The 24,238-nt window shown below is 42.0% G+C and overlaps 1 protein-coding gene across 1 annotated transcript in view; it reads left to right on the forward strand.

Annotated features, from left to right (window-relative positions):
* Positions 1-24,238, forward strand: part of LOC140493413 (kelch domain-containing protein 3) — a 220,787-nt gene that overhangs the window by 104,716 nt on the left and 91,833 nt on the right. Inside the window, exon 12 of the mRNA XM_072591833.1 lies at positions 18,133-18,220. Within this exon, the coding sequence (XP_072447934.1) occupies positions 18,133-18,220 (88 nt within the window). The remainder of the gene's footprint in view (positions 1-18,132; positions 18,221-24,238) is intronic.

The raw sequence follows: 24,238 nt of genomic DNA on the forward strand, positions 1-24,238 counted from the left end.
TAATTAATTCCTGTATGTTTGTGGCCATCAGCGAGTCACTTGGGAAAATGTGGTGAGATCGGCAGAAATGAGATTCTCGATATCGAAGGAGAAAAATGTCCAATTCTCCAAGAGGTTTTGAGCAGTGAGATGTAAATCTCCTCTTTCACAACAAGAGGCTCATTCACATACACAATTGCATAATCTCCCCTCTATCCATAGTCCAGATAGAAATAAGATTGCAGCAATTCCTGATGCTGCTCCTGCCACACAGTGTGTTAACTTTTATATAAAGCAAAGAAACTGAGTTGACTCTTAATAATAATAAACAGCAATATTTATTTATTTAACACAATTAATACTATAACACAAAATACAGTATAAACTAGCAATTTACATTATAATCCAAATCAACTGTCCTGTGCTTTAACTAACTCTGGATGGATTTAAACTAGTAAGGTGGGGGGATGGGACCCAGGGAGATAGTGAGGAAAGAGGTCAATCTGAGACTGGTACAGTGGAGAACAGAAATGAGTCAAACAGCCAGGGCAGGCAGGGACAAGGTAGGATTAATAAATTAAACTGCATTTATTTCAGTGCAAGGAGCCTAACAGGGAAGGCAGATGAACTCAGGGCATAGTTAGGAACATGGGACTGGGATATCATAGCAATTACAGAAACATGGCTCAGGGATGGGCAGCTTAATGTTCCAGGATACAAAATGCTACAGGAAGGATAGAAAGGGAGGCAAGAGAGGAGGGGAGTGGCGTTTTTGATAAGGGATAGCATTACAGCCGTGCTGAGGGAAGATATTCCCGGAAATATATCCAGGGAAGTTATTTGTGTGGAACTGAGAAATAAGAAAGGGATGATCACCTTATTGGGATTGTATTATAGACCCCCTAATAGTCAGAGGGAAATTGAGAAGCAAACTTGTAAGGAGATCTCAGCTATCTGTAAGAATAATAGGGTAGTTATGGTCAGGGATTTTAACTTTCCAAACATCGACTGGGACTGCCATAATGTTAAAGGTTTAGATGGAGAGGAATTTGTTAAGTGTGAACAAGACAATTTTCTGATTCAGTATGTGGATGTACCTACTAGAGAAGGTGCAAAACTTGACCTACTCTTGGGAAATAAGGCAGGGCAGGTGACTGAGGTGTTAGTGGGGGAGCACTTTGGGGCCAGCAACCGTAATTCTATTAGATTTAAAATAGTGATGGAAAAGGATAGACCAGATCTAAAAGTTGAAATCCTAAATTGGAGAAAGGCCAATTTTGACAGTATAAGGCAAGAACTTTCGAAAGCTGATTGGAGGCGGATGTTTGCAGGTAAAGCATCGGCTGGAAAATGGGAAGCCTTCGTAAATGAGATAACAAGAATCCAGAGAAAGAATATTCCTGTCAGGGTGAAAGGAAAGGCTGGTAGGTATAGGGAATGCTGGATGACTAAAGGTTTGGTTAAAAAAAAGAAGGAAGCATATGTCAGGTATAGATCAAGTGAATCCTTAGAAGAGTAAAAAGGAAGTAGGAGTATACTTAAGAGGTAAATCAGGAGGGCAAAAAGGGGACGTGAGATAGCTTTGGCAAATAGAATTAAGGAGAATCCAAAGGGTTTTTACAAATATATTAAGGGCAAAAGGCTAACTAGGGAGAGAATAGGGCCTCTCAAAGATCAGCAAGGCAGCCTTTGTGTGGAGCCGCAGAAAATGGGGGAGATACTAAATAAATATTTTGCATCAGTATTTATTGTGGAAAAGGATATGGAAGATATAGACTGTAGGGAAATAGATGGTGACACCTTGTATAATGTCCAGATTACACAGGACGAAGTGATGGATGTCTTGAAACTGTTAAAGGTGGATAAATCCTCAAGACCTGATCAGGTGTACCCGAGAACTCTGTAGGAAGCTAGAGAAGTGATTGCTGGGCCTCTTGCTGAGATATTTGTATCATCGATAGTCACAAGTGAGGTGCCGGAAGACTGGAGGTTAGCAAACGTGGTGCCACTGTTTAAGAAGGGCAGTAAAGATAAGCCAGGGAACTATAGACCGGTAAGCCTGACCTCGGCAAGTTGTTGGAGGGAATCCTGAGGAACAGGATGTACATGTATTTGGAAAGGCAAGGACTGATTAGGGATAGTCAACATGGCTTTGTGCATGGGAAATCATGTCTCACAAACTTGATTAAGTTTTTGAAGAAGTAACAAAGAAGATTGATGAGGGCAGAGCAGTAGATGTGATCTATATGAACTTCAGAAAGGTGTTCGACAAGGTTCCCCGTGGGAGACTGATTAGCAAGGTTCGATCTCATGGAATACAGGGAGAACTAGCCATTTGGATACAGAAAAGGTCTCAAAGGTAGAAGACAGAGGGTGGTGGTGGACGGTTGTTTTTAAGACTGGAGCCTGTGACCATTGGAGTGCCACAAGGATCAGTGCTGGGTCCTCTACTTTTTGTCATTTACATAAATGATTTGGATGCAAGCATAAGAGGTATAGTTCGTAAGTTTGCAGATGACACCAAAATTGGAGGTATAGTGGACAGTGAAGAGGGTTACCTCAGATTACAACAGGATCTGGACCAGATGGGCCAATGGGCTGAGAAGTGGCAGATGGGGTTTAATTCAGATAAATGCGAGGTGCTGCATTTTGGGAAAGCAAATCTTAGCAGGACTTATACACTTAATGGTAAGGTCCTAGGGAGTGTTGCTGAACAAAGAGACCTTGGAGTGCAGGTTCATAGCTCCTTGAAAGTGGAGTCACAGGTAGATAGGATAATGAAGAAGGCGTTTAGTATGCTTTCCTTTATTAGTCAGAGTATTGAGTACAGGAATTGGGAGGTCATGTTGCAGCTGTACAGGACATTGGTTAGGCCACTTGGAATATTGCATGCAATTCTGGTCTCCTTCCTATCGGAAAGATGTTGTGAAACTTGAAAGGGTTCAGAAAAGATTGACAAGGATGTTGCCAGGGTTGGAGGATTTGAGGTATAGGGAGAAGTTGAACAGGCTGGGGCTGTTTTCCCTGGAGCGTCGGAGGCTGAGGTGTGACCTTATAGAAGTTTACAAAATTATGAGGGGCATGGATCAGATAAATAGACAAAGTCTTTTCCTTGGGGTCGGGGAGTTCAGAACTAGAGGGCGTAGGTTTAGGGTGAGAGGGGAAAGATATAAAAGAGACCTAAGGGGCAACCTTTTCATGCAAAGGGTGGTACGTGTATGGAATGAGCTGCCAGAGGATGTGGTGGAAGCTGCTACAATTGCAATATTTAAGAGGCATTTGGATGGGTATATGAATAGGAAGGTTTTGGAGAGATATGGGCTGGGTGCTGGCAGGTGGGACTAGATTGGGTTGGGATGTCTGGTCGGCATGGACAGGTTGGACTGAAGGGTCTGTTTCCATGCTGTACATCTCTATGACTCTTTGACTCTGTACAGTAACGCCTCTTCTTACGAACTTAATCCGTTCCGGGACCCAGTTCGTGAACCGAAAAGTTCGCGAACTGAATCAATTTTTCCCATTGTTCGGATAGCGTAAGTACGCTTGGACGGCTGTTCACAGCGCACGCGCCAAAGACGAACAGAATGAGATCACGCGGGGCCTGAGAGCTTTCTCATTCAATAAGCGCGTAGCAAAGCAGAACAATGAAACCACATGGTCGCACACGGGCTTTTTGCGTTTGTACCTTCGTTCGTACCTTAAATTTTGTACATATGTTGAAGCAAAAGTTTACATACAATCCTATTCATAAACTGATTTGTTTGTGAACAGGGTCGTTCGTATGTCGAGGCGCTACTGTATATCACTGCACTAGATCTTGACCTTGATCCACGTGGGATTGATTGTCTGGTCGTCTTCTCCTGGTGGTCCCAGGGATGACTTCTCTTCATAGTGGTTGGTCTCAAGATACTGCCTCTGAAGATGTTGTTGCGTCAATTCTTATACTTCGTAGTTGGTCCAGCTATTTTGGAAAGGTCTTTGATCAGGGCTTGATCATCCTGATCAATCAGACCCAACCAGGCATGGACATGTCAATGGCAGGGTGGTCCTTGGGCAGGAGAAAGTGAGGACTGCAGATGCTGGAGATCAGAGCTGAAAATGTGTTGCTGGAAAAGCGCAGCAGGTCAGGCAGCATCCAAGGAACAGGAGAATCGACGTTTTGGGCATCAGCCCTTCTTCAGGAATGAGGAAAGTGTGTCCCGCAGGCTAAGATAAAAGGTAGGGAGGAGGGACTTGGGGGAGGGGTGTTGGGAATGCGATAGGTGGAGGGAGGTCAAGGTGAGGGTGATAGGCTGGGGTGGGGGCAGAGAGTCAGGAAGAAGATTGCAAGTTAGGAAGGCGGTGCTGAGTTTGAGGGATTTGACTGAGACAAGGTGGGGGGAGGGGAAATGAGGAAACTGGAGAAATCTGAGTTCATCCCTTGTGGTTGGAGGGTTCCCAGGCGGAAGATGAGGCGCTCTTCCTCCAACCGTCGTGTTGCCATGGTCTGGCGATGGAGGAGTCCAAGGAACTGCATGTCCTTGGTGGAGTGGGATGGGGAGTTGAAGTGTTGGGCTACGGGGTGGTTGGGTTGGTTGGTCCGGGTGTCCTTGGGCATCCATTCCTGGAGGTGTTAGATGCATGTAGGTCAGGTAGCCCTCTCCAACTAAGAGTGTGAAGCAAAAAACTCAATGTTTTTAGTTGTCCTGGGGATGGCATTCAGGTTGGTTCTATTCTATGCGAATTCAAATACATATTGTGTTGTCTGCAGCTGCTGGGTTAATTATATATTGTTTTTCTATAGCTGCAGCCTGTCTGGATTCTGCAGCATGTTTATTAGCACAGTCACTTTGGTCAAGGCTTGTCTCAATTTCCCAGCATATTTCATTTATTGTCCAAGTTTGCAAATTCATCATTTTGTACAGCCTGTCTGGTCACACTGACATGAAAGTCAGAGAGTGAACTGATTCCAGTTCTCCACGTAATCATCCAGACCTCTATCTTGGCCGGCAGTCCCCAAAATCTCAGGGCAAGTTCCATGCACAAGGGCTGGCTGCAGCCCATCCATGGAGATTGGCATCAAATACATGCCAAGCTATACCATCATAGCACATCTCCAATTCATGAGCAATACAGTCCTGCATATCAATGCTGCACTTTCAAGTTCACTGGCACCTTTAATTGGAATGCTGCTGGCAGGACAAATTGCATGCAAGACAGCCATCCAGCTCACATATTTGACCAGAATTCACCTCAGGGCTCCTTGTTTGCAGTCTTAAAGCTCACTTATTTTGCACCCTTTTGGATAGTCACAGAGTTATCGATTTATTCAGCATGGAAACAGACCTTTTGGTCTAACTCCTCCATGCCTACCAGGTATCCTAAAGAAATGTAGTTCCATTTGCTAGCATTTGGCCCATATCCCTCTAAACCCTTCCTATTCATATACCTATCCAGATGTCTTTTAAATTTTTGTAATTGTACCAGCCTCCACCACTTCCCCTAGCAGCTCATGTAAAACCCTCTGTGTGGAAACAGTTGCCCCTTAGGACCCTTTTAAATCTTTCCCCCCCCCACCCTCACCTTAAATCTACGCCCTCTAATTTTGGACTCCCCCACCATGGGGAGAACACCTTGTCTATTTACCTTACCCATGCCCTTCTTGATTTTATAAACCTCAATAATGTCATCCCTCAGCCTCCAATCTCCAGGAAAAGCAGCCCCAGCCTGTTCAGCCTCTCCCTGTAGCTCAGATCCCCAACCCTGGCAACATCCTTGTAAATTTTTTCTGAACCATTTCAAGTTTCACAACACCTTTCCCACAGCAGGGAGACCAGACTGAATGCAATATTCCAATAGTGACCTAACCAATGTCCTGTATAGGCGCAACATGACCTCCCAACTCCTTTCCTCAATGCATTGACCAATAAAGGCTAGCATACCAAACACCTTCTTCTCTATCCTGTCTACCTGTGACTTCAGTTTCAAGGAACTATGAACCTGCACTCCAAGGTCTCTTTGTTTCGCAACACTCCCCAGGACCTTACTATTAAGTGTATAAGTCCTGCCCTGATTTGCCTTTCCAAAATGCAGCACCTCACATTTATCTAAATTAAACTCCATCTGCTACTCCTCAGCCTATTGGCCCATCTGATCAAGATCCCATTAAACGCTGAGGTAGCCTCTTTTCTGTCCACTGCACCTCCAGTGTTGGTGTCATCTGTAAATTTACTACCATGACTCCCATGTTCACATCTGAATCATTTATATAAATGACGAAATGCAGTGGATCCAGCACCGATCCTTGTGGGCCACAGGCCTCCAATCTGAAAAGCAACTCTCCACCACCACCCTCATGCCCACAACATTTCTTCCTTTCCTTATCTTTTTGATCTTGGCCCCCTTAGTCAGAACTTGAAGAGTCACAGTAATTTTGACTTGCTTTCTGCTTAGCACTGACACAAAGTCAGATAGTTTGTCATGGTTGCAGCAGTGATCAATCAAAAGGATGTATATCTTGCTGAACAGCACTGTGTTATGTCAATGTCACATCTGCACCATGTGCCAGCAGCACGTATGGCAAACGTATGGTGAGAACTTGAGGAAGATAAAAGTTGATGGAGTTGACAGGGAGGGCAGAAGGAAATCTGAAGATCTGGGAGTCACGTTGTATGAGAGACAAAGTCTGTGAGTCACTCCATGAAGTAGGACTGCTGTTTCCTTACATTTTCATCCAAATAGTATGTGGAAAATGGCTGCCACTGCACCTAGAACAAGTCTTTCATTCTGTGACAGAGGGGGCTCCCTCAGATGTGAGTGGGCAGTGGTGGCATACTCTGTTCAGAAGTGGAGGTTGAAATCCCATGTCACATTGTCAAATGACACTTTTCAAATGAAAGCCCTCCTTCTAAAGGGGCAAACATAGGATATTGGATGGCCGCTCCCCAGAGGTTTCTGTGCTGGTCCTGTCTGGGGTTTCATACCAGTACTGTCCGTCCATCACCTGGTCCATGGAATTTCTGCTGCAGACTATTGCAGGATGCCCTGAGGCTGTGGGATGGACAATGGGGATCCATGAAACATCAGCTTTGCAACTATAATGATATTCTTCATAGGGAACAATGATTTCAGCATCCAGTTGTGTAGCAGCATTGGTCATAACAACACAAAGACTTCCTTGTGAATTTTGTTCAGTGGAACTGAATCACAAGAATTATCTTTCACTGATTGCAAATGTTTTGATGCTGCTAAGGCCATCATTCCCTGTGTAATACCAACTACAATTGCTGCTTAATGGTTTGATCCTTCTACGAGGTTCAAGCTGTTCAATAAAAATAAAGGTTACAGATGAAAGGAAGCCTCACAACATCAGATGCTCCTTTATTCAATCCTGACAATGTTTCATGCTGATATGGGTGCTGTGGACAGGATAGCCATTTCTTATAGCACTGAGGATGGCTAGCCTTTGGACTTTCATTCCTAAAGTTGCAGTGAGAGTAATACTTGTTCATGTATAGTAATGATGAAAAAATTTTCCATCATTTGGCAACTAAATAAGAATCATTGTTTCCAAATGGGTAAATGAGTTTACAATGAAATTTCACCAATGTCATCTGTGCAACATCAGAAGGTTGCCTCCTTCCTTTCCATCTCAGTACATCTAGGTGCAGTCCTGGGTCCACAGCTGGAGTGCCTGGGTATCTTTGTTCCTGAGATGCTACCGGGACTTTTCACTGTACACTTGTATCCCTGTACTTGAGTACACACGACAATAAACCTAATTCTAACTCTGGGGTGGAGGGAGCCTGCCCGACAGTAGAGCATGTTGGCCTTGGTGTCTTAGTCAGACGACTCTCAGTGACCTTTGTGGCTTGAGAACCCAGACATGCAGAGAAATCCTATCCAAAGGCAAGTGTACCATCCTTGGCTTGAATTTCCACGGAATTGAGTGTGGCAGGCAGTATGGACATCAAAGGCCTTGCCATGTCTGGAACTTTCTGAGAGGAGATGTCTGGGGACCCATGTATGGTTTTACCTCTGACTGCGTGCATGCTGGCACTGTCCTGTCTCCTTGTGAGGAAGAGGCAGCTGCAATGAATTCAAGGTCCTTCATCCTCTTGTCATCTTACTGTTGGTGTTAAGCACCAAGGGTAGAGAGATGGAGTGTAGAGGTTTTGGATGCAGGTTTGCTCACTGAGCTGGAAGATTCATTTCCAAATTGTTTGTTACCTTACTAGGTAACATCTTCAGTGGATCTCATGCGAAGCAATGCTGAAAGTTCCTGCTTTCTATTTATATATTTGGGTTTCTTTGGGTTGGTGATTTCATTTCCTGTGGTGAAGTCACTTCCTGTTCCTTTTCTCAGGGGGTGGTAGATGGGGTCTAACTCAAAGCGTTTGTTGACAGAGTTCTGGTTGGAGTGCCATGCTTCTAGGAATTCTCGTGCGTGTCTTTGTTTGGCTTGTCCTAGGATGGATTTGTTGTCCCAGTCGAAGTGGTGTCCTTCCTCATCTGTACGTGAGGATACTAGTGAGAGAGGGTGTTGGTGTTCATTTATCCTGGTGGTAGGTTTTCTGCCTGTTTGTCCAATGTAGTATTTGTTACAGTCCTTGCACGGTATTTTGTAAATGACGTTAGTTTTGCTCATTGTCTGTATAGGTCCTGTCAAGTTCATTAGCTGCTGTTTTAGTGTGTTGGTCGGTTTGTGGGCTACCATGATGCCAAGGGGTCTGAATAGTCTGGCAGTCATTTCTGAGATGTCTTTGATGTAGGGGAGAATGGGCTAGGGTTTCTGGATGTGTTTTGTCTGCTTGTTTGGGTTTGTTGCTGAGAAATCAGCTGACTGTGTTCAGCAGAATACAAACAGTATTGGTGGAATCCTCCAATCTTCAAGCCAATCCTCTCCTGCCTGGGCTGAGCAAGTAACTGGCCTCTGGAATTCCTCTGAGACCCAGTGCCTTGTGGCACATCTGTCTCAACCAGCTGCTGAGACATGGCAGTGAGGTGTTCACCAGCTTGTTCTCCTGATTGTAATCTTGTTAAAATACCCATGAAGATTTCAGTATGTGAGCTGCTGAAGTGCACAGGAGGCAGCTTTGCCAGTGCTTCCTTTGAGAGAGCAGTGGCTTCATCCTCAGAGGTGGAGGAAGAGTGTCTTGCAGGGCCAGAGACTGTAAACATAACACTGATGACTCCAGGATACAGAAGAAAGAATGTGCTGTGAAATAGGGATCGACATTTGAACATGTCAAAATTTCATCCACAGTGGCGGTAATGGAAGAGCAGCAATGTCTTGACCAGTGATTCTTATTTATTTGCCAAGACATGAGAGGCATCACCACATGAACAGTCATGGTTGTCTTCAGCTAAAACACGGATTCTTTCTTTGCTGGGGGCAAGGGCATGAGTATCAGGCACCTTACCACCATTCTGGGTCTGTCAGGCCTACTGTGGGTTGTTTTCTTCTGGAATGAGACAAAAAGAGGAATTGATTTACGTAAAAACCAAAAGAACTGTGGATCCTAAAAGTCAGAAACAAAAACAGAAATTACTGGAAAAGCTCAGCAGGTCAGCAGCATCTGTGAAGAGAAATCAGAGTTAACGTTTCATTTCAGAACCCAGTTCTGAGGAAGGGTCACTCAACCCAAAACATTAACTCTGATTTCTGTCTGTAGTTGCTACCAGAGCTGCTGAGCTTTTCCAGCAATTTCTGAATGGCATGTAAGTGGCTGGCATTGCTATTAGTCCTGGTGCAGATGGAGCAAAGGTGGTGAGGTGTCCTTAGTGAGAGTAATAAATGCAGAGGGCATGCAGGGTAAGTAGTCTGATGGTGGGCCTGGGCTGGCGATGGTGAATGTGAGTGAGAGAAGACGTTTCATATAAAAGTGAGAGTGGCAGACCATCTGCCTTATTGGAGGTTATTCAGTAGCAGAGATAGAGTGAATGTAACAGAGCAGAAAAGGTGGTAGTTTTTACCCTCATGGAGTGCAGAATGTCAGTGTTTCTCCAGACTGTTGACAACGCACTGACCCTGGTGAACCTGGTTTTCTCTGGCAGGCCTGGGGAAAGAGAAGAACCTTCCCCTGCATCAGTCCATTCACCCGACTTCTGGTGCCTGTTGGCAACATAGGGAGTTAACTTCCCTTTCTGGGACATCTGTAGTCGATATCTTGAGAAACAGTAGCCTCACCTCCGACTGACAGTACTTGACCTGGTGCACAACTGTGTTTTAAAAATAATGTCAAAGGCCCAAGAATCCCAGCCATGCCAGCAGCAGTGAGTACTTCTGCTTCTGTTGATAAGGAAGATATGTGAAAGTGGTGCACAGTTAATGAGGTGTGCTGTGGAGAATAACATGAGAAAACCCAAAATGAAACCTTTCATGGAACTTGCCAAAATGTACATTTAGCTTGTTTATTTATCTTTAAGAGAGAAGTATTCTCTTACTCCTCCAACAAAGCAAGGAAAGATATTGTTGTCTAGCTCCTCCTTAAATAAGTTTAATAACTCTGACCAAAATGTTATGAATGAATTCACCCAGGTGTCTCGCAATACCGAAGTGATCAAAGCAACACGAACATAAACTAGTACCAATGCAAAACAGTCCCAACTTTATTAGATTAGATTAGATTACTTACAGTGTGGAAACAGGCCCTTCGGCCCAACAAGTCCACACCGCCCCGCCGAAGCGCAACCCACCCATACCCCTACATCTACCCCTTACCTACACTACGGGCAATTTAGGATGGCCAATTCACCTGACCTGCACATCTTTGGACTGTGGGAGGAAACCGGAGCACCCGGAGGAAACCCACGCAGACATGGGGAGAACGTGCAAACTCCACACAGTTAGTCGCCTGAGGCGGGAAATGAACCCGGGTCTCTGGCGCTGTGAGGCAGCAGTGCTAACCACTGTGCCATCGTGCCGCCCACATTAGGAACAAAGTTACAGTAATTTTTAATACTAAACATACTATCGCTAATCGTATTTAGCCCTTTAAGGTTACAATACTGTCCAAGTCTCCAATAGATTTTCACAGTCTCTCTTTCTCTCTCTCTGTGCCTCAGTCTTTGGGTCTGCAAAGCGGTTTTCCTTTCTCACTCTCTGTCTCTCTGGATAGTCAGTTTGTCCCTACTTCTTGGCATGCTAGTCTCCTCGGAGGGCCTCAGAAAATTCAAGAGTGAAGTGTGCAGTGAAATTTGTTTCTATATCTTTAAGATGTTTTTCTAGAACTTTCTATAGATCTGGTCAATTTGGGAGATATACTTGATAGTTTGAAACTGTGTCAGTCATAGGCTGGCTTGCTACTGTTTGTTTCCTTGTGCAGCAGGACCAGGTGTCTTTCTAGGTAAAAACAATGACTGTAGATGCTGGAAACAGATTCTGGATTAGTGGTGCTGGAAGAGCACAGCAGTTCAGGCAGCATCCAAGGAGCTTCGAAATCGATGTTTCGGGCAAAAGCCCTTCATCAGGTGTCTTTCTGTTGAGGCCCTCCTTTGTTTGGTGGACAAGTTGTTCAGGATAACTGTTGCCTTTTACATTATGCTAATGTCATTAGCTCCCGGTTGCTGTGATTATATGTGTCTGATGTGCAGGTTTTTGTGATTTCAGAATTTTACTTGGCCAATGTACCTAGCATCCTTGCTGTTTGGCCAAGTTAAAAATCTATCTGTGTTTTAGCAGCCAGGAGGCTACTACCAATTTTGATGTTCTGAAAGATACTGGGCAGTACCAGTCATTGATAATAGCTGATGCTGCAATTTGTCTTCCAGAAAGTTTAATGGCAACAAAAGCTTTGCTGTTGGATATTCATGGCAATTACGAACATGTTTCCTTGTGTAACATTAAATGACAAAGTGATAGACTAAACAGGACTGTTACTGTGGAAGACTCATCAACTTTAAGGACATTTAAATCATTGGATTGGCATATGGATGAGGATGGAATAGCTTAGGTTAAATGGGCTTCAGATTGGTTCCACAGGTCGGCGCAACATCGAGGGCTGAAGGGCCTGTACTGCGCTGTAATGTTCTATATTCGATATACTGAGGGAAATGTTACTTAAGAAGAGTTCAATTTTACATAGGGTAATGAATTCACAGATTTGAGAGTATGAGCATCTCCGAGAGTTTCAGAGAGAGTTTTGCATGAGGAACGCATTGGATTGCTTGTAGGTTGTGCAAAACTAGGGTTCAGACTCATAATGTTGGTTCAGAATCAGTTGAGAAGGAGGATGATTCAAGTGTTTGGTTAGATAGTACTTTTTTCAGAGAATTGAATGTGGTTAGAGATTCTAAAATTAACAAGACTGATTTTATTTTAGCCAAGTTTGCTTCATTTTGGATCTTTTATTTTTTTTAAAACAAAACTATGACTGCCTCAACTGATATTGTAACTGACTTCATAATTGAATAAATTCTGATTTTACCAATTTCAAAAGAAGTGAAATTGTTATGCTTTTGTCATTAGTTCCTAAATTCATATGTTGCCTTAGAGTTATCATTTAACAAATACACTGCTTTTGGAAATCTTGGGACCTTTATTTCACATTAGTCTTTTAAAATAATTTTCAGACTCTTTCTCTTATGAGCCTGGAAGAATTATATATAGCTGCATACAGCCTAGGAGACAGTAAGGTATCCATCTCAACATGTCACCTATTATTCCAAATACTTAGATCTTGTAGGATTAGTCATGCTGTTGCATGTGTTTGATGAGAGCTGGGCTTGTTAATGCACTTTTTTGACACAATGGGTGCCCTTAGGATTTAAAACTGGCATTCTCAGCATGTATACAGGTTGTTAGAGTGAATCATGCCAGCTACCATATTTGTGAGGGTACTGTGCAAGCACAATGAAATTGCAATTTTGATTGATACTACCATAGCACTCTTTGAGATCAGCGCTCTACATTAACATCACTGTTAATCTTGTATAATTGAACAACATGTTCAGCAGCTGAAGAACCCCTGCAGTGGAGGACCTCAAATGTCATGATCAAAATGGACTTGTGTAGAATATGATTTATATGTCAAGTTCTTGTGTATTTGGTATAAATATGTTTTACTGTGACAGTAAATCTGCATTTGCAACATGCTTGTCAGGGGAGCCATGGTGGTGCTGAGATTTGAAACAATCCACTGATAGAATTCACACTTGTCTAAAAACCACAAAATCTCTCATTTTTGACTTAGGCTCTGAAAACTCCAAGATCGGTAGAGTCATCGAGATATACAGCACGGAAATAGACCTTTCGGTCCAATTCCTCCATGTCTACCAGATATTCTAAATAAATCTAATTCCATTTTGCCCTATCCCTCTCAACCTTCCCCACTCATATTCTCATCCAAACGCCTTTTAAATGTTGCTATTCTAACAGCCTCCCCCACTTCCCCTGGCTGGTCATTTTAAACATGCACCATCCTCTGGCTGAAAAAATTGCCCTTTAGATCCCTTCTAAATTTTCCGCTCTCACCTTAAACCTAGCCCTCTAAATTTGGATGCCCCCACCCTGGAGAAAATATATCCATGCCCCTCATGATTTTGTAAAGCTCTATAAGATCACCCATCATCCTCCAACACTCCAGGAAAAATAGCCCCTGTTTATTCAGTCTCTCACTGTAGCTCAAATCCTCCACCCCTGACTGCATCCTTGTAAATCTTTTCTGAACCTTTCACGTTTCACAACATCCTTCCTATAGGAGGTAGACCAGAACTGAATGTAGTCTTCCAATAGTGGCTGAACCAATATCCTATACAGCCTGAAAAGTGACCCCCCAACTCCTATCCTCAATGCACTGATGAATAAAGACATGCATACCAAATGCCTTCTTCGCTATCCTGTCCATCTGTGACTCCATTTTCAAGGAACCATGAACCTGCACTCCAAGATCTCTTTTTTTATTTTCAGCAACACTCCTCCAGGGCCTTTCCATTTAGTGTCTAAGTCCTACCCTGATTTGCCTTTCCAAAATGAAGCACCTAATAATTATCTAAATTAAAATCCATCAGCTACTCTTTGGTCCATTGGCCCATCTGATCCCACTCTACTCTGAGGTAATCTTCTTTGCTGTCCACTACACCTCCAATTTTGGTGTCATCTGCAAACTTACTAAACATAAATCCTATGTTCACATCCAAATCATTTATATAAATGATGAAATGAAGTGGACCCAGCACTGATCCTTGGGGCACACTGCTGGTCACAGGTTTCCAGACTGAAAAACACGTCCACCAGCACCCTCTGTTTCCTACCTTTGAGCCAGTTCTGTATCCAAATGGCTTGTTCTCCCTATATTCTATGTGATCTAACCTTGCTAAACAGTTGCCCATGAGGAATCTTGTTGAATGGCTTACTGAAGTCCATTTAGATCATGTCTGCTGCTTTGCCCTCATCAATCCTCTTCATTATTTCTTCAAAAAGCTCAATCAAGTTAGTGAGATATGATTTTCCATGCCTTCCCAAATACATGAAAATTCTGTCCCTTAGGATTCTTTCCAACAACTTGCCCACCACTAATGTAATGATCCGGGCATACTGCCATGGATATCCCATGACTAGGATCAAAGGAAAATATTTATTCAGTTCACCACCAGGTATTTCCCCAATGAGTCCACTGGTTTACTTCAATTCAATTAATTAACAGGCACAGTGTGAGGGTCTTTAAAACTATTCAAGGAGGTGTTTTGTTCAGGACAAAATGTGGAAGACACCATGTTCAAGTAGAAAACAGAGCAGAGTTCAGAGAACAATTCTCATGAACCTTTGGTGTGACCTGAGAACCCTTAAAATCTCCCAAAAATAGAATGAAAGAACATGCAGTGAAACACGTCATAACACATATCTTTCAGCCAGGAAATTATGAGTTAGCACTCGTACCAACACTGTGAATCCTTCAAAGCTCGTTCAATGGCCCATACAGGGTAGCCAAGAGTTCAGGAAAGCAAATGATCAGATTGATCCCCAAGACCAGGAGGACAAAAAGCAAAGAAGAGTGTTATGTCAGCATGGTGAAGCAATGCCCCTGCTGAGAAGGGGATAAGAAGGTCATGGTTCATCCCTTTGTCACTGACCTCAGTGGATGAGGGTAGCAGCGGGGTTGAATCTGAGAAAGATGTGGGTGAGGCCCACATTGAATCCTTTCTAATCTGCTAACTAATGCAGAAATGCTAGCAAAACTAGACTCCTTATTTACCATTGTAGGTGCCAAATAGACAGCAGACCTAATGAGGTTTATGCAGAGACAAGCCTGACTGTACCACATGATATGGATGTGGACAGATGGTTGCAATAAAGCAATATTCTATATTAGTTAGGTTCAGAAAAGCTGGCTGAGATTCCAGTGGATATTGTTGCACCAATAAATAGAATTAGAATTGGTCTTGTAGCAATAGCTGGAGCTCCCTAGTTGTTCTCATGGCTAAGCCGACTGTCTCCACAATGTCTTACATTGATAACTGAAAAGTTAATGCAGTGCCAAGAGTTGTCTCCTACTGATATCCTGCTTGAATATTGCATACATAAGGTAGATGAAGTAACCCACATTACCAAGACTTATCAATGAATTCTGGAATATTTCTTTGACTGCCAGTGAGAGGGAAATGTTTGGTGTATATCTCAAGATAGGTTAAACCTGTGGCATGCATTTGTACTCCAAGAAGCCCCACGCTCATTCAAAAGGCTGATTAACCAGGTAGTGGCAAGTTTATCTAATTGTGTGACATACCTAGATGATCTCCTAGTGTATGGTGACACCTGAGAACTGCGCATAGAGGCAGTGGAAAATCAGTTCAGGATATATGTAGTTCCAGTATGTTGTGAGCCTGAATGATTTTCAGCATAATTTTTTGCACACTCAGAACTATGTAATAAATGTTGTCCAATTGCAGAATTGTGTCTGTTGTTGAACACCGTACTCTGATCATTGCGTTTGTTGCAAACAGCTGAAAGGATATCCTCAGCTACAGGATGGATCATGGTGAGTGCACAGTAGGAAATCACTTCCATATAGAAGGGAATTTGCTTTATTGTGCTTTCCCAGCAAGTCTCTTCTGTAGACTGTCTTTTGAAATTCTTCAGTGAATCATCTGTAGAATTTTGTACACCTTACCCTCCATGCTCCCTGTCCTGGTTACACATTAATGGTGCCACTGTCTAATCATGCACAGTTTGTGCCTCAATGCTAACCTTTAAATTGTATGTAGTTTGGTATCTGATGATTGGGAGTGTGATATCAAGTGACAATGCATCTTCATTGTCATTGTGTTCTTTATGTTCTTAATGTTCTTCCATAACCCGAGTTATTTGAAAGGAAGGGCCCATGTACAGTGCAGCGAAAGTATACGATGCATGATTACACAATCTGTAAATTAGAAACAAATGAGAGATGAGGAAAATGTGGAGTGCAAAAGGAGGAGTTATAATGATCAATGATTTCCAATGGTTTCAGTCTTAGTGATGGCCACGGCTGCAATTGGTGACTATGTTACGGGAGTGCTATCTGCTCCATTGGAGGTCAAGATGTGCAGCTGTATCTGTTCCCTTTGAGTTGGATCCTGATGCCATCAGTTATGCACCACCTTGCATGTAAGGGAAAGGAAAGTATGCAGTGAGTGTCCTGCGATCTGTTTGGCTATGTGTCTGTCAGTGGGCAGCACGGTGGCACAGTGGTTAGCATTGCTGCCTCACAGCACCAGAGACCCGGGTTCAATTCCCACCTCAGGCGACTGACTGTGTGGAGTTTGCACATTCTCCCCGTGTCTGCATGGGTTTCCTCCGGGTGCTCCGGTTTCCTCCCACAGTCCAAAAATGTGCAGGTCAGGTGAATTGGCCATGCTAAATTGCCCGTAGTGTTAGGTGAAGGGGTAAATGTCGGGGAAAGGGTCTGGGTGGGTTGTGTTTCGGCAGGTCAGTGTGGACTTGTTGGGCTGAAGGGCCTGTTTTCACACTGTAAGTAATCTAATCTAATAACTGCATAGCTGACAGTGTGAATAGGTTGCAAGATGTGGATACAGACCTTGGTGTAGTGCTAAGTGCTAAGAGGATATTGTAGAGTGTAACAATGTTAGATACCATTGTTAGCTATCACTGCTTGTTGAGTATTTGGATCATAAGACCAACAAACTTAGTAACATTTTGCCTCTTAAGCTTTCTTGGTAATACAATGAGATCATAACTTTAAGTCATAACTCCATATCCATTGATAACTTTAGTTCACAAAATTTTACCCATCTCGGATTTAATCATGTTTCATTTCTTTGTCCTCCACCAAGGCTTTCATGTGAGATCGCTCTCAGCTATGCTATGCCATTCTTCAATGTTGCTCAGTTAAGGTTCACAACTTGTATAACTGCCACGACGCATTAGTTCAGACCTGCTTTTAAATGGTGCCAACCAGCACTGATGATAATGTTTTATGTTGCCTGCATTGCAATGAGCAGGTGCAGGAAAATTTGCACATCACGATTCCTGTGTCAGTACTCAGGGGTTATTTAATTGAGCCCTGGCTACGTTCGGACCCTTGTGGATTCTGACATCAGCTAGTTAATTAGCCTCTACAAAACAAAACAAATCACTATAAAGCCCAAAGAAAATTGGCACTCCTTGTTTATTTCAGGAATAAGCTTATTTTCTTTTGCTTGATTGTGTTTTGTGGCTTGTTAGTTCTATGGACCTTTACCTTCTTTGGAACAGATGTCGCTAACAGGCAGACAGGAATTAACTGCATATTGCTCTGGCATAGCATCAACTTACGTTGATTACAGCAGTCTATGAACCTCCATGAGAAATGTCTGCTCTAGAACTGAACGGGACTATGCTGTGATATTTGGAGCAAATTACTTAGAAGCAGTATTTTCTGACTAATTTGTCTTCTACACAAAAAATCCAATGTGTTTAAGAAATGTTTTGGTCAACGAATGAAACAAAATCAACAGAAGTTGGATCACAATGAAGTCAAGCTATTTTTGAATAAAATATAAGCAATAAAATTTGCAAATGGTAGAACACTGAGAGAAAAATAAAATTGCTGCAATATGGACCAATGCAGTCAATAGCTAAAAAGAAAAATGTTTTGTGTTGAAACCCAGTATTTTCTGATTTTTTTTGTATTGCTTTTGGCTGCCATCATCATGTTAATCGACTAATGAAAGGGAAATAAATACTCTTTCTTTCAGCTTTACATTTTCGGTGGAGTTAATGAGGAGCAGGAATTTAATGACATAAAGGCAATGAAACTAATAAATCCATCTGACAGACAACCAAGTAAGTTTCATGGTTCTGATAAGTGGTCATAAAAATGTACTGGATTATGAAATTGCATCCCAATATCATACAGTTTTGCTCACTAGGAATCCAGGGATGGAGCATACCTAGGGGGGGTCAAGGTCATTGTCAGGAGAATGTTGCCAATTTTCTAAAATTAAGTCTCATCTGCGATGTTAAATAAAATAAATCACCACGCTAAATGGATTAGCACCAAGATTTAAATGATAGTACAATTGTCAGTCCTCCAGCTCTGACACTGACTTTGAAAAACTGAAGGTTATTGTTAGAACTGCACACTTATTTTGTGCGGTTCCTGATTAATGCCTCAAATATTATTAGTGCCGTAAATCTGTTATTCTCTGACTTGTGCTACTGAGGGTCAAGACTTCACATCTGGATTTGAATCGTTCTGTTTTGGAGCTACATTCTTCCAAATTTGTATCTATAATTAATGGCCTCAGCTAAATACTTTATTATACAGAAGGAACTCAATCTCCATATTTACCATCCTGAAACGCTACCTACTTCCATTTCTCAGCTACTTTGTTTGGAGACTAGTAAGCTGTATTTCCTGTCTTTCAGACAAATAAACCTTCTCCCATTGGTTTAGTAAATAAATGTACCCAATTTGAATGGTATGTGAGGACTGTGTTGTTTTAGCAGTTCTTAAATGTCTTATTATACATCTGATTACATGCGTCACTCAAGTGATGCCATTTTCAGGTATTACATGTGCCATTGACTAACGGGAGAAAAGCAGCATCAGTGGCACAGCGAACAAGCATCGCAGGCACTAAGGTGAATTCGCTCCTAATGTTTCAGCCAGCCTATCAGTCAACAGACTTGATAGGCCAAGGGGCCTTTTACTGTATGCTCATACGATGGTATGGCTCATATCCATGTGTTGTGTGGTGAAATTTCTCATGATAGGCACAGATTTCAGAGGAATCCTAAAGAATCTTGTCACTTTCACCACTGAATTTAATTTTTAGCATAGAATATAGAACTGTACAGCTCGGGAACAGGCCCTTTGGTCCACAATGTTGTGTGAAAATGACACCAAATTAAACTAATCTCTTTTGCCTGCCCTTTGTCTTTATCCCTCCCATTCCTTGCATATTCATGTTCTTTTTAAAAGTCTCTTCAATGCCCTTATTGTATTTGCCTCCACCACCACCTCTGGCAGTGTGTTCAACATTCCTATCATGTTCCCCCTCTCACCTTAAACACATGTCCCTTAGTTTTAGACATTTCAACTCCGGGAAAAAGATTCTGATCGTCAACCCTATTGACGCATCTCATAGTTTTATAGACTTCTTTCAAATCTCCCCTCAGCCTCCTCTGCTCTAGAGAAAACAACCCAAGTTTTTCAAACCTTTCATTATAGTTCATATCCTCTAATCCAGACATCATCCTTGTAAACCTCTTCTGTACCCTCTACAAAGCCTCCACATCCTTCCTGTAATGGACTTGAACCCCAAGATCCCTTTGTACATCAATGCTGATCAGAGTTCTGCCATTAACTGTATACTTTTCCTTAATATTTGATCCTTCAAAATATGGCACCTCACGCTTACCTGGATTAAACTAAATCTGCCATTTCTCTGCTCATATCTGCAACTGGTCTGTATCCCGTCGTATGCTTTGACAACTTTCTACACTATCCACAACTCATCTGCAAACTTAATAGGCAAAAGTGAGGACTGCAGATGCTGGAAACCAGAATTTAGATAAGAGTGGTGCTGAAAAAGCACAGCAGGTCAGGCAGCATCCGAGGAGCAGGAAAATCGACGTTTCGGGCAAAAGCCCTTCATCAGGAATGCAAACTTAATAACCCACCCATCCACGCTTTCATCCAAGTCATTAATATATATATCACAAACAGCAGAGGTCCCAGTATGGATCCCTGTGGAATACTTTGAGTCATGACCTCCAGCCTGAAAACCAACCTTCTAGCACTACCCTCTGCCTTCTATGGGCACATTAATTCTGAATAGATGTGGCCAAGTCATTGTCGATCCTATGCATCTTAATCTCCTGGATGAACAAACCATGAGGGACCTTGTCGAAAGCCTTACTAAAATCCTTGTTATCAACATCCACTGCTCTACCCTCCTCAATCACTTTCTTCACCTCCTCAAAAAATTCAATAAAGTTAGTAAGACATGACCTGCCTTGCACAAAGCCATGCTGACTGTCCCTAATTAGGCCATGCTTTCTCAAATGCAGTAAATCCTAGCTCTATGAATTCTCTCCAATAGCTTCCCAACCACTGGTGTAAGACTCATCAGTCTATGATTTCCTGGATTATCCATATTTGAATGGAAAAACAACATTTTTATTAAGCTTTGGTACGTGGCCATCATTGGCTGGGCCAGCACTTACTGCCCATCCCTAGTTGCCTTTGAAAAGGTGATAGAGAGCTGCTTTAATTAAGGTTCACTGCAAGAAATAAAGTCTCTGGCGTGAGATAGGAAATAAGGTGCAGATCAAGAGGCCAGCTTCACTCAGACAAAGGGTGGCATGACAAATGTTTGGTGAGGAGGTTTGATCAGTATTTCCAATCTTGAAGTTGGGTATTTAGTTTATGTTCAAGTCTCTAGACAATTTTTCCCCTTTTTTTTCTGAGAAATAGCTTAAATTTTCATAGTAGGATTTATTCAAATGGTACTGAATAAATTTTACAATTATGGAATGACAGGTCAAAAGGGTCAGGCAGTGTGTACATCCTGCAGTATGTAGACATCTTGGACAGACAAATACATCTTCAGGAAGTGTCACCAGCTGCACAGTTTGAACTGTGGGGTTCAGAACTTGAGCGGCAGCTGGAATCACTGTTGTACAGACAAGACAGGACTATGTGGATAGCACATATAGGGAAGTGTCACACTGCAGATGAAAAACGTACAGTTGGAGAGAGAATAGTGACTGCGAGACAGACTAAGAAAACTATGCCAGTAGTGCAGGAATCTTCTTAATCTATCACGCTTGCTATCTGGTCTTCCATTTTGGAAACTGGTGAGGACTTTGTTTCCTCAGGGGAGTGCAGCCAAAGTCAAGCCCACAGTACCACGGGTAACTCAGCTGTTCAGAGGTGGAGGAAGAAGATTGGAAGAGCAATAGTCATAGGCGATTCTATAGTCAGGGGATCGGGCAGGCATTTATACAGTAGTAAACATGGGTGTAGGATGGTGTATTACCTCCCTGGTGTCAGGATCAAGATTGTCATGTACCAGTTTCAAAACATCCTACAGAGGAGGGCAACAGCCAGTATTTGTGATCATAGGTTAGAACAAGGATGAGGTCCTGAAAGCAAATTTCAGAATGTTGGGAAGTAAGTGGAAAAGCAGGACCTCAAGAGCTGTAATCTCAGGATTATTCCCAGTACCACATGTTGGTTACACTGAGAACAGTAGAATTGATCATTTGAATGCCGGATTTCAGAACTGGCATAGCTGGGAGACTTCTTAGGAATTATGATCAGTTCTGGGGCAGATGGGACGTGTACCATATGCTGGAGAGTCTACACCTTAAAGGACTGGGTCTGATTTGCTGGTGTTGCTATGATGGATTCAGACTAGCTTGTCAGGGGTTGGGAACCTGAGGGATAACCCAAACTGGAAGGAAATAAAGTTGACAACAGAAGTAGAAAAGATGCTAGGGAGATTAGAAGACAGGAAAACCAAGGTTGAGCATCAAGTTTGCTTTGACAGTGGGGTTATTATCAGAATGACAGGGCATTGTACCTGAATGTGCACAGCATTTGCACCAATAGACAAACTAAAAGCATAAATAAAAGTAAATTGACCTGCTCTAATTGCCATTGCAGAAACATGGCTGCATGGTGACCTGGACTAGGAACTCCATGTTTAAGGACATTTCATGTTTAGGAAAGACAGACGAGAAGGAAAAAGATATGGTTTTGAGCTGAACATAAGGAATGGGATCAGTTCATGAGTAAGGAAGGATCTCAGATGAGAGGAGCAATGTGTGGAAACTGTTTGAGTAGAGCTTAGAATCAGCAATCGTCATCAGATATTAATTGAAGTTAGTTATAAGCCAACAAATAATGATGGTATTGGGGAGTGTGGCATAAATCAGGAAATAAGAGAAGCATGAATATGGACAAAAGCATGTAACATGGGTGATTTCAATCTGCATTTGGACTAGGTAGACCAGTTGAGCACTAAAGCTGTGGAGGACGAGTTTCTGGAGTGTCTTAGGGATAATTTTCTAGAGCAGTATGTTGAGGAGCCAACCAGAGGACTTGTATTTTACACCTAATATTATGCAATGAAAAAGGGTTAATGATAAGCTTATTGATAAAGAATCTTTAAGGGATGAGTGACGACATTTTGCAATACTGTATGTTTGAAAGTGAGGCCATTCATTCTGAAGCAATGGTGTTTAATTTGAATAAGATAAGTTATGAAAGCATGAGGTACAAACTGGCTGAGGAGGATTGGGAAAATTCATTAGGGCATGACTGAACATAGACAATAGATAATATTTAAAGGACTATTGCATGTCTGACAGCAACTTTACATTCCTACAATTATAAAAACTCGAAAAAGATCAATGAACAAGAGATCAGCTAACAAAGCAAGTTCAGGATTGCATAAGATTAAAAGGACAGGCCTGTAAAGTTTTCAGAAAAAAATTATTATTCTAAGGATTAGGAGGCTTATAGAATACAACAAGGAGGCCCAAGAAACTGATAACCCTAGATAAGGAAAGGGACAATACAATATAAATGTAATCTAGCAGGAAAAAAAAGACTGTAAGAGCTTCTGTAGCCTAAATTGGAAATGTTTGGTTAAAATAAATGTGAGTTCATTAAAGATAAGAGTCAGGAGAATTTATAAGGGCAATAGAGAAATGGCAGAGAAGCTAAATGATTTCTTTGTGTCTGTTTTCACAAAGGAAGATGCAGGAAATCTCCCAGACGTAGAATGAGGAGTTGAAGTAAATTAGCATCAGGAAGAAGATTGTACTGGAGAAATTAATAGTGCTGACAGTTGATAAGTTTCCATGAATGGAAGTCTATATTCCAAAGTTGAAGGAGGTGACTCTAGAGATAATTGGCTCTCTTCCAAAGTTATAAATTCTAGAATTAATTATGCAAAATGGAAGGTAGCAAATGTCGCCCACTATTTAAGAAGGAACTGAGAGAGAAAACACAGCACTACAGAACCTGTCAGCCTTGGATCAGTAGGGAGAGTGATAGAATCTATTATAAAAGATCGGATAAGTAAATACTTGGTTGATAATGATTTGATTCAGCATCGTCAGCATAGATTTGCGAATGGGAAATGGTATTTGATGAACTTGGAAATTTTTGAAGGTTTTACTAAGAAAACTGAAATCTTCTGAAAACTCACTGAAAGGAGAGCTGATGGATGTAGTATAGTTATATTTTCAGAAGGGTTTTGATATATGCCATATAGAAGGCTGCTTAGAAAGATTAAAACGCATGGGATAGGAGGTAAGGTGTTGGCATGGATTAATGATTGGCCAGCATTCAGAAATCAGAGAGTAGGAAAAAAAGGGCCATTCTAGCATTAGCTAGTTGTATTTAGTAGACTACCACAAGGACTTGGTCCCAACTGTTCTCAATACATTTAAATAACTTGGATATGGTGACTAAGTGTAATATTTCGAATTTGCGAATGATTCAAAGTGTGTCAGGAGGAAGATATAAAGAGGTTCCAGGAGGATTTGGACAGTGAATAGGCAAGAATGTGACAGATGGGATATCTGGTGGAGAAATGTGAGGTTATCCCACTTTGGCAGGAGAAACAGATGTGCAGAGTATTTCTTAAATGGGAACTGCATGGAAAGTGTATATGTACAAAATGAACCAGATGTCCTTGTCAATGAATCACTGAAGGCTAACAGGTAAATCAGCAAAATATTAAGAAAACCAATGGAATGTTAGCTTTTATTACAAGAAGATTGAGTATAGGAATAGTGAAATCTTGTTTAAATTATGTAACAACTTTATTAGATCACACC

This window comes from Chiloscyllium punctatum, chromosome 2 (assembly GCF_047496795.1).
Source record: "Chiloscyllium punctatum isolate Juve2018m chromosome 2, sChiPun1.3, whole genome shotgun sequence".
NCBI lineage: Eukaryota > Metazoa > Chordata > Chondrichthyes > Orectolobiformes > Hemiscylliidae > Chiloscyllium > Chiloscyllium punctatum.